Source organism: Corvus moneduloides, chromosome Z, assembly GCF_009650955.1.
Source record: "Corvus moneduloides isolate bCorMon1 chromosome Z, bCorMon1.pri, whole genome shotgun sequence".
Lineage (NCBI taxonomy): Eukaryota > Metazoa > Chordata > Aves > Passeriformes > Corvidae > Corvus > Corvus moneduloides.
This window is the reverse complement of record NC_045511.1, coordinates 34994720-35006048: the sequence shown is the minus strand read 5'-3', so window position 1 is coordinate 35006048 and position 11329 is coordinate 34994720. Positions and strand designations below refer to the sequence as shown.

General features: G+C 41.4%; 1 protein-coding gene across 24 annotated transcripts in view; it reads right to left on the bottom strand.

Moving 5' to 3' along the window:
• The window catches only part of SEMA4D (semaphorin 4D), a 100651-nt gene that overhangs the window by 19087 nt on the left and 70235 nt on the right, over nt 1–11329 (bottom strand). For 22 of the 24 annotated variants that reach the window (XM_032096508.1, XM_032096510.1, XM_032096511.1 and 19 more), the window contains 8 exons: nt 10754–10867; nt 9680–9831; nt 8274–8449; nt 7995–8151; nt 6977–7199; nt 6493–6617; nt 523–695; nt 262–305 (listed from right to left, as the gene is read on the bottom strand). In XM_032096508.1, the coding sequence (XP_031952399.1) occupies nt 262–305; nt 523–695; nt 6493–6617; nt 6977–7199; nt 7995–8151; nt 8274–8449; nt 9680–9831; nt 10754–10867 (1164 nt within the window). The remainder of the gene's footprint in view (nt 1–261; nt 306–522; nt 696–6492; nt 6618–6976; nt 7200–7994; nt 8152–8273; nt 8450–9679; nt 9832–10753; nt 10868–11329) is intronic. The other 2 variants (XM_032096524.1, XM_032096522.1) reach the window with 1 other exon arrangement.

Genomic DNA, 11329 nt, shown 5'->3' with positions numbered 1-11329 from the left:
TGCTTTCATTCACAAGTCACTGTTGAGGTGCCCCCATTCATTTCAGGGGGTTGTGCACTGCATACTGAAATGCATACAAACACAGACAGTTTTTAAGACAACATGCAGGTTGTATAAATGCTCAAACATTCAAAGCAGAATCCCATACCTATTTAAATGCAAATCAATGTCCAGATAATCACAAAATAAAAGCTGAAATAAACAGAACTCTTTCACCACTCCACCTAGACATATGACAGAGCTCTTCAAAGACTAACTCACCAGAACAAGAAGATGCATCTCCACCTATGTTTTGAATCCAGCTCCTGTAAAAGGAAGTCCAACCATTACAACTTCAAATCTTGTTTCCTAAAGTCTGTCCATCCTTTTGTACTAAATAGGACTCATCTAAACAGAACTAACAGACATAAATGGATAGGAAAAAGTCTGTATCTGAAAACATTCAATTTTTAAAATTCCAATCATCAGTAAGACTGATTAAATACTGATTGTAACTGTAAGGTAACCAAAGGATACTATTACCTTTCCATTTCACCTTCTTTAAAAATATCAATGCAGGAAGCTTCAAGGGGTTTCCAAGCACAGTAAGGATCCCTTGCTAAAACACAGTCAACACAAGTGGTGTACTTGTCACAGAATGCCACTGGAGACTGCACCACACCAGAATTTGAACCAGCAAAGAGGTATCTTCTGCCCTAAAGAAAACAAAGCACAACAAAAAAAATCACAGCCAATCACTTTCTCAAACCCAAACAATCCAATTCATTGAACAATTTAAATATTATTAAAAAGTGCATACATACAGGCATTTTGTAAAAAGTGGTGCCTGAGGAGAATAAGCATTTGATTAGCTTTTATTTCTAGACAGTTATCTTGGAAATATTGCAGCAGCGCTGAAAGTGCAAAAAGACAACAAAAAGCTGAAACAGGTATGTGGAAAGTAATCATGTCTAACTATGACTTTACGTCTTAGGTTACAATGTAAGATGTAACCAAAAGTATGTATTCTATCACCATCTGCTAAAACCAGGTAGGGCAGTGTTCTTTCTCTCTTCTGTGACAGATCCCTGATAACTCCTTCCAGAGAGGTATCTTCTGTTAATGAGCCATCTAGGCTCACTGCATGACTCATAAAATTACATCATCCCATTGTGAGATGCTCCGCCCAGGGGGAGGAACCAAGCGTTCCTACCTGGATATAATCTGAGGTTTGGAAGGCCACAGGCAGCCCTTACCTACAGAATTCCCAGAGGACAAGAGCTACATAACCACCACTGGACCTTCAGAGGAAGACCAGACCCTTCTACAGGATCACCAATTCAACAGAACCACTTCAAAGAGGACCGCAGCCACCACTTAATCAGACTGCTACCACCACCCTGCCTGGCAGGGCGTCATGTTGTATGCTGACTGTCAGGTTAAGCCAGGGTTTCTGTATTATTGCCTTGTTATATATACTAGTAAGGAACTATTATTCCTATTTCTCATATCTTTGCCTGAAAGCCCCTTAACTTCAAAATTATAATAATTCAGAGGGAAGGGGGGTACATTTTCCATTCCAAGGCAGGCTCCTGCCTTCCTCAGCAGACACCTGTTTTTCAAACCAAGACAGATCTTGGCGCCCAATGTGCGGTTCGAGGGCATTGAGAGAAAAGGGCGAAAAACGAGTAACAATTCCTGGGTAACCTGATTTTTGTGTGCTGAATAGAGAAACCTCATTAGGCAGCACCATGTGGGCTAGCTTACCCTGGTTCGGGTGGCAGGTGGTCGTGGCTATATTTCTCCCATTTGCAGCTCCTTATCTAAACATGGGTCCTACAACTAAGGGTACCATGACTGTTATCCAGTTTGCACTATGGGTCAAATAAGGTGAGGAATTAATGGATTTTTAAATTCCCCTGGAAGGTGGGCACATGGATACAAGGCTATCTCACACTGAGTGCATGTTTTTGGGGTTATGTTAATAATGGTACCTTCCGTGAGGCAGTAACACCGGGGGAAGTTTTCTCCCAACCCTTCAACCAGTTCTTTGCACCTATCCCACCAGCATTGGAAGGGTTTACATTACCTCTAGATATTAACCAAGTGGTGCTGATAGGCCTACTCTATTTAGCACTCAGAGGTAAGGTGAGATTGACTTGGGTAACTACCCAGACAACCACCCCAGAGACGAGAGGTGCTGCCCCAGAACCTGACATGGCTCCAGAGACTAGGGATCCTGCCCCACAGCCCACCTCAGAAATGAACCACCCAGACTTAGTAGGGGCACTAATGAAGGAGATGTGTGAGATGTGCAGAGGGAATACACCTCCTCAGCTAGTGAAAAACCCTCTCCCTGCCCCAAAGAGGGTGAGTCCGATGGTGCAGCAGTGGAACCCACGGATGTTACAACCGTCCAGGCTTCAGCTGAACCACAAGGACAACCATAGCCAGCAGCAGTCGCCTCTGTGCAAAGGAGGAAGTCTAAGACCAAATCAGTACAACCAGTTAATGATGATGGGCAACCAGGGCCCTCACAACCAGCAGGAGAGCCAGAGCCAGAAGTCATCACTGAGTCCCTGTCGCACGACAGTCTCCGTGCTATGCGAAACGACATTGTGCGAAGGGGGCGTGAGCCTTATACCACCTGGCTGCTTCGGGTTTGGGACCTTATGGGCACAAGTGTGCAACTGGATAGTGGTGAGGCAAGGTATCTGGGATCGTTGACCCAGGACCCAGGTGTGGACCAGATATTTGTGAGGGAGCCAGGGCCCCTTTCTCTCTGGGAGCAGCTTTTAATGAGGGCAGGAGAGAGGTTTGTTCACACTTTATCACATAGTTTTTCCAGAAATATGAATGCAATAATCCTTCTATGAGGCAAGGCTTGCTCTGCGCAGGACCTGCTCCTGTTAACCCAAAGCAGCCCTACTGCTTTCAGCTTTCCAGCCAGCCAGTCTCTGCAGCCACATCGGCATCCCCCTTATGAGAGCCAAATGCTTCTTATGGAAGAACACTGGTAGTATTCAAAGGAAACAGCACTGGCAAGACACCTAGGAGAAGGGGAATATAATCAGAATGGCTGTTGAACCACTGCTGCTGGGGATCCCAAATCCCCTGAGTTTGACTCAGAGTCTGACTCTAAGCACCGCAGGAAAAGACCACACTCATCCTTATTATAAAAGGCAGGCAGCTGCCGTATTTCACTCATCTGCTTTAGAGCTCAGGGAAAACAATGGCTAAAAGTAGACTCTAACTTTCCGTATTATCAAGCAAAGCCTCAAGAAATGGACCTGTGCTACAGTCCCAAACCACCGCGACTGACCCACTACTCCTTTTGAGAGGCTCTGCATAAGAAGATGAATGGCACACCCCACCTCAGCAGTGAGCTGGCTTCACCCTGAGCAGAACACCGAGCACGTTTATCAGCACCCCACTGCAGCTGTCAGGCAAACAAGCTGGATCCAAGCACAGAATGGCTCTTCTTGTACTGCAGCCATACCAATCTCAGTACACAGCAATGTACTCGGAGTCGTGTCTGCAGTGAGACTGCTTGACTCCAGCAGGATGAGTATGGTCACAAAATGATGCGCGGACATGCAAGGAAGGATTTAAAGTAGAGAAATATTCTTCAAAAATCTCACGTTCAGGTGCAGATATTTGGTCTTGACATCGTAAACACCCTGAAGAAAAGAACTGACAGAGCATCTTAGGGCTGAATTTAGGTTTTGGGGCTCACTGATGCTCTGCTCTTTCAACTAAGGATGTAAGGAGATTCTTCCATGAGAACTCGGAACACGTCAGTCTCTTTAATGCAATGATCATGAGGAAGTCTCTAGAGGAAACTGCAAGACCAAGCACAAATTAGTTTGAATCCTTCTTGAATATAAAGTGTGCAAAGAACCTTCAAGGAAACTCTTGACACTAAAAAATGCGAGATAAAACAGGATCAAAAAAGAAACTGCTGGTACTGCTGGAAGATACAGCTTGAAAGACAGTCAAACGAACGTTGAAATGCAGTCTTCCATCCTGATATTTGACATAGATTAGTGCTGGACTGTGATGCAGTGCTCACAGAAGGAAGTCTACAGTGTTGGAGACATCCAACTTCCTAGGGAAAGTTTCCCATTCTGCTCCAAGATTTCCACAGTGCCCTAAGCACTGCTCATCTCTAGTGCCCTGCTGGGTAACGCTGCAACAGTGCAACACTGCGCATGGATTGTAGTGTCTTGGCCTGTTTCCCAGCTCATGCACTCAAAAGTTCAAGGAACATGCAGCGAGCTGAGCAAACCATTTAAAAAAAATCCAGACACACCTTCCGGTCAAGCAGGAGTTAAGATAATCTACTGTAAGCTCATCTGACTCTGTCCCACCACCCTCCACACACTATGGGAAGAACCTAGAGACTAGCAAAAAATACACTCAGAAAGGACTCTGACTCCAGAGAGGTCTAAAGCCCACCATCAGGGTAATGATCACCCTTCTGTGGTACATCCACTGCTGTGGGTATGCCATGACATATATCACAGTTCAGTGGTGGACTTCGGTAGCCACTGACTGTGGAGGCAGAGACTTGCGTTTTCAGGCTAGGAAGCAGCAGGAATCCCTGCTTGGATGGTACCGTGACGATACAGTTACCATGGCTCTGGCACCTGGCACACTTCTCATCACTGAAAAGGACCTCTGGTTTTACAGGAATGTACTGGGCAGTATTACTTCAGGGTTTAGTTTTATGCGTCAACAACTATACTTGCAACATGGAGATTTTCCCTTGCAGAAGATACAAACTGTTACTCTCCACTGTGACAATGCAGGAAGCAGTGTTTTATTTCAATTCCAAGCTCTGAGAGAAGTTTCTCTGTGAAAAGACAGAGCATTCCCTATGCAGTCTCTGTGCCATGCCTTCTACTGTCCCCTTTCTGGATATCCTTGAGGAACTGAGCATACGGCGCCTGGACCTAGAGCGAATAAATTCAATTTTTCTACACTACCAGTATTTCTACACTAGTCTTCACTACCAAGTGTGTGCTGAAACTGCTACATGATGTGTCTTTGGTATCAGGCTTAAGGCCCATTTCTTTCTTTGCACTCCCCTGAAATGGGCAAATCATAATTGAGGAAGTGTAGGAATGATCCCACAATTAGAAAAATGTGTATTAGCATATTTATTAGAAGAGCTATCTACCACTGTCTTTTATGACAGGGAAAAGTCTGAAACTTCCTGTCAAAGCAAGTAATTTGAAACTTTCTTTGCACATTAAGCAAATACTTATTTGCTTAATAAATACAATAATAAATACAAATAAAATAATGTATATCTACACATACACAAGTGTGATTAGTGTGATGTATCATACAAAAATAATACAAGCACGTTTACGGAAAACTAAGCACAGATGGTTTTAATCCTGATTTTCATTTGTCTAGCAAAAACATACTCTGTCCTTTCTTTCTATTATAAGCATGAACGGATAAGTAAGTGTGCAGGATGAGCTTGTAAAAATTATGGCATAAAGCTTTGTTCCACTGAGCTGATCATGTTGACATGCAACATTTTATTAAATATCACACAAAAATAAAAGCTGTTTCAAAGTATTCCTAAATCCCTAAGCTGCAGAGCACTTATGGATCACTGTGTAGCTACTAAAGGCTGGTATTACTCCTAGATGCTTCAAAAGAGGCATTCATTCCTTATGAAACCCAGAAAATCTCACTGATGCTACAAGTGACTTTAGGCATAGACAGATACATTCATGGATCTGAAGGTTTGAGTAACTAGGGCCAGAAACCCAACTCATGAACAAACTACACACAGTGATTATCCTCCTACTGTCACAAAACCCCTCCAGGATTAAACCAAGCAACTGATGAATGGTGCACGACAGCTGCCAGGTTTGGAGCCTGCAGCAGGTCTTGTGCCACTCAGCTGCAGCTGGTGCCCCACTGGGCAGACAGGACCTCACCAGAGGTCCTCACCCACAGATGCAGCAACGTGACTGCTCTCACAACTCATCCAGCATGCAGGAGCCTGTGAGATTTGGGACGGCAGAAATCAATTAGCTACACAATTATGAGTCTCTGTGCTAGAAGACTTTCTCTCTTCTTAGGTGTATTTCCTCAAAACCACACACCACTCCTCTAACCTTAACCCCAGGGATTTTTCCTCACAAATCTACAGTGGCCACAAGGGGTCAGGTCTTTTACATTACTCCATTACTGAAATCTGGTATCTTAAATCACTTTACAGTTTCCAGCTTTTGCACATGCAAACCAAGCGAAGACCTGCACACCTGTGCTCCCCTGGCCCTTCCCCATGTCCACATAGCTTCAGAAGCTTGCCACCTACCAAACATACTGAAACACAGCAGGCAATACGTGATTGCTGCAGCATGGTGAGTTACAAATGCAGCCTTTGGCTCTATGCACAGTGATTGTTTCTTGTCACAGGGCCGCAAAAGTGGTAAAAAAAAAAAGTTTTGTGAAAGAACAAAATGAGATGAATGCTGTGATGCTTACACCACTTACTGTTTTGGATGAAAGCACGAGAGTTTGGACTGGTTCAAAATTTGGAAAAAGCTGTGTTTCTTCAATAATATGCATTCCATTTTCATAGCTGATAGCTTTGTGCAGGGCTCCTCGATCTGAAACAACAGAGAAATATGTTTAAGTAAGATCCTTGAAATAAAAAGGCAGGAAAAAAGCCTGCACAATTGCTACAAGTTGTCTCAATAATTTGCTTGCTGTTCAGCTTTGACTCTGTGTCAAAGGCAACCATTAAACTTGCCATCATCAGGACCTCTGAGCAAGAAATAACATTTTGGTACACAAAATGACCAGTTGGGGATTATATTGTGTGGTTTTGCTGAACTCGTTGAAGCTTTGCAGTTCTTTTCCCGTGATACTTTTTTAAAGCACCTAAGATTGTCCACTTACTGCGGCATCTTACTTTTTACATCAGCTGGTGTGAAAACACCAGAAACAGGTGTTTTGTAGAACTCACCTGTACCAATGAACATAACATCATAGATGGTGCCATTGAGTACTCTGACTCTGTCAACTACAATCTGTGTGTACTTCACATCTCGCTTTACTAGCCGAGGTCTGTCTCCCATTGGGGTCACTGAGTCATCCATCAGAGGATGATCTTTAACAAACTGCAATGTTTTGTCTGGTAAATTCAGAGAACTCATGTAGTTTGATGCTCTGGCTTCATTGTTTATACACTAGAAGGGGGGACAAGGAGGGGGTGAAAAAGGAAAAAAGACAACCAAATTGTATCATTTACTTGTACAAAATAAAGACAATTAACAGCAGCTGTATGCATTTTCTTCTCCACATTATTTTGGCCAGTAACCACACCTGTACACTATTCTCATTGTAGCAAGGAAGGTTCTCAGGTCTCACTGCACTTTGGCTTCAGGGATGTACTAACCCCTGAGTTTTGGACTACGTTTTTGTTTTGGTACAAAACATATTCTAGGAAAATATTCCTCCTGTGCTCTCGTGCATTTTCAGTACTTTTAACCATCACTTCTTTAAGCACTAGCAACAATATGATCGTAAGGAACGTAAGGAAGTAAGAAAAGTTGGAAGGAGACCCAGCACTAGGAAAGTTTGAGTTTGCAAAGCAGTGCACTACATTGGATAAACCTGCTGATTCTACTGTGACAACGCAACAGTTGCTGTATTTCTTTTCATCTGAACTAAAAAGTATATGATGTTGCCAGTGTAAACTGAGTTCTATTTCCCAATGAGAAGATAATTAATGAAATAATGAAATACAAAACCAGAAAATAACTTAATTCTAAATTTCAAAAACCCAAAACCCAAAGACTTTGATTCCCAGATAAAAAGTTCAGAACACTTGAGTGTTTTTCTGCAAAGTTTTTACAAGAAGTAACCAGGTGAGGGCAAACAAATGAATCATTAGTAGGTTACTAATGTCTAGTAACTAATGCCTAGTCTGTTCACTACTGAGCATTAAAAAAGTCATCAGATCCAAGATTACAGAAACTTACCGCACCAGGTCGAGGATTAGGAATTTCCCCATTGTATCGTACCCACTTTGTGTGAGACTGTTCTACTGTAGCACTCTGCATGTATTTTCCTTTTGAGAAAACCTCTTCTACAGTAGACAGATTGTACGCACACACTGCTGACAACCCCACATTATTCCTGTAAGTTCAGGAAGAAATTAGGAAAAAACCCCAACAAAACATAGGAGTAATTACTATTTTCTTATAGTAACGAATTGAGATTAAAGGAATTTATCCAGGAAAAGGCTATACCACACTTACAGCTGCGGGGTGAAGACTCCATATATCACTGGTTCCTTCAAAGTTGGAGATTTGAGAATAAAAACATCATTGATAACATTGAAAATTAAATTCTTATCAGGGATGGTACAAATCAGTCTGGCCTTGAGAAAGGAAGTCCATTTTTTCTGCAAGGTCCTTAATCCTCCTTGGTCCCTCTTATGATATTAAAAAAAAAAAAAAAAAAAGTGTTTGTGAGGAGAACTAGCAGCCTTTTTGCATTTAAAAACCATATTTGATATTTGAGATGTAGCTCTGATACTTCTCTTATAAAAGGGCAAATTGCATCACTATTAATATTTCCACTTAATATTTCCATTCATTATCCAATGGTGTATGCAATGTATTAAAGGAAATCTACAAGATTTATTATAACAGTTAAGTATAAATGCTTACAGATTTGCAATCTGCCACTGATTTCTATTTCAAACAACAGTCTGAAATATATAATAATATAATAAATGAAGCTCTCATATTCCACAATACTCCCCTTTTAAAGTGTGCACAAGCTGTCAGTGGACAGAGTGCCACAACAATAAGCCCCATCTAAACCTGCCTCCAGCTCCTTGTTTAATGGAAATCTTAAGGGCACTAACTTGTTATTGATGTTTTGACTTCCCTGTTTAAATACAAAACAGTAAAGTCAAAACTTTCAACCTCATAAAAATGAAACAGCCAGATAAATTTCCTGTTGGAAAAAAAAAAGGAAATTGATACATTCCACTGAAAAAGTTTTTGTTAAATAAACATTTTCTACTGAAAAAAACTTTAATCAGCAAGACTTTTAACCAGCACTTCTGAGGATGTACTTGAATCAGCTTAACACACTGAGGTTTAAGCACAGCAAGTGTGACAGAATCAGGCTGCTGGTGACCATTTCCCCTCAGGCTCTGGCAGCTGTAGCAGCTTCACAGAAGTACCATCGGCTACACCACAGTCAAGAAATATTTTGCTGTGGACACAGCTACAGTTTCGCTTGCACACAGCTACTTCAAAGTCACCTGACACATATCCTATCTGCTCAGCTCCAACCAAAGTCACTTCTTCACAGGGAGCTGTACTTGTTTAAAAAAAATTACAAAGAAAACTGGGGCGACACTTTTTCTGTTGCTGGGTTTTGTCATGGTTGTTTTGTTTTCTCCCAGAGAAGAGCAGAACCTTCAGATGTACTGAAATCTCACAACTGTGCAAAATTAGATCAAGTATTTATTTACAAAGCAGCCATTAGGCTTTCTTAGTTCTGATTAACTGATTGGAACTGCTCATTGATTAAGATTCCCTGAACTCAAACATCTCCATTTACCTGGCAGTAAGTCCACAATAATGAATGCTTTTTAACACGCACACACAAGATTCTAAGAGATAAAGTAAACTGAACTATCTCCCACCTTGCATACTCTAGCTATTCTTGGTATCATCAATTTTCCAACAAATTCATACTCCACAGACACCTCAGTGAAAAAGAAGTATATCTTGTCGTCTTCTCCATCTGCGCTGTTTGGATCTGCTCTTATCACATCAGCAAAAACAAAGTTGGGCTCTACAGATACAAACAGAAGAATTTTCTATTACATATGTGACTACTAACTTGATCCCCTCAAAGACCCTCAGAAGCTGTGTCTCACCCAAACTCCACACTGCATTTCCCTCCTCTCCACTCACTGACCTGCTTACACAGTTTGCTGCTCATAACATGAATAGGATTTCTAAAAAACACCAAACCACCAAAAACCTACCAGAAACAGAAAAAAAACCCAAGCCCCATAAAACTTATGTGAAAGCACTAAGATACCTGAGAGATCTCTATGATCTGACAGCTCATTACTTCAGCACTCTTCAGTTCACACTCAAATGTGGTTTTCTAATGGGCCTGGAGAGGTAACCTTCCCTTGCCTGCTTCTCCTCTATTTCAGCTATTAGCTGAAGCACTGAATGACAGTGCCATTACAATACGTATTACAAAACTCAGAATCCTGTGCTTTTTGGACAGTGATCATGACTTTGGTCCTTTTGGTACAAAACCTCAAACCTCTGAGCATTCACAAAACTCAGTGAATTTTGAAATTGAGGTACTTAAAAAGCATCAGGAACCATGATCATCTCAATTTGAGAACCAATTCAAGACCAAAACCATTCCATTCCTTACCATATCATAACTAAGCTGCATTATTGCACAGATGAACAAGCAGGTAAGAGATAAACTGTTAATGTCAAGTTGAAGCGTGTATATTCGGAAGCTGTTTTCATGACCAATGCTGATAGAAATCCTGAAATTTCAAAATAAAGTCTCTTGATGGCATGCATGAGGGCACACACTCATAGTGTATGCCAGTATAACAAAATCCATCTCTTTGAGATACCAGACAATTACTCCTTACCCAGGGTCAGACACTTAGACCCTGTACGTGTGATGTTGAAAAAGGAAAAGTAACTTGTTTGAGCCAGTTCTCATGCCCACTTACCATTAAGCCAAGGAATTGCATACTCTGTTCTCAGAGGGCTCTGATGAGAGTGCCGTGAAATAATAGGTTCACTTCCCAAGAAATTGTAAGAAGTCCCAGAATAAAGCTCCTCATCTTCAACACAAAACCAAGTATGTTAGAACTTATGGACTGGATACCATAAAGGGTACATAAATATTTTGTAAGTCTATATATATGTTTTAACTTCCCACAAGAAAAGGTAAACACGGATTTCCTCTGAATTGCCCTACACATGCCTTTTATGTTTACATTTCTGCCAATCATTCTCAAGCCTAACACTTTTCCACACTTGGGTTTATTGTTACTACTGCTCTAACATGAGAACTGACAAAAGTCAATGTTGTTTTTGTGGTACCTTAACACTTACCATGAAAACCTACAGTTTAAGTTAAAACATGCAAATTTACTTAAATGCATCAGAAGTCTGGAATTATTTTCCTCTCTTTCTATGCCACCATTACTCAAATTCAACTTGTACGAATTTAGGCACAATGCAGGGAGCATGTTCTATTGTTCTCATTTCCTGTTTCATGCTATATTGAGCTTCTCTCTTCT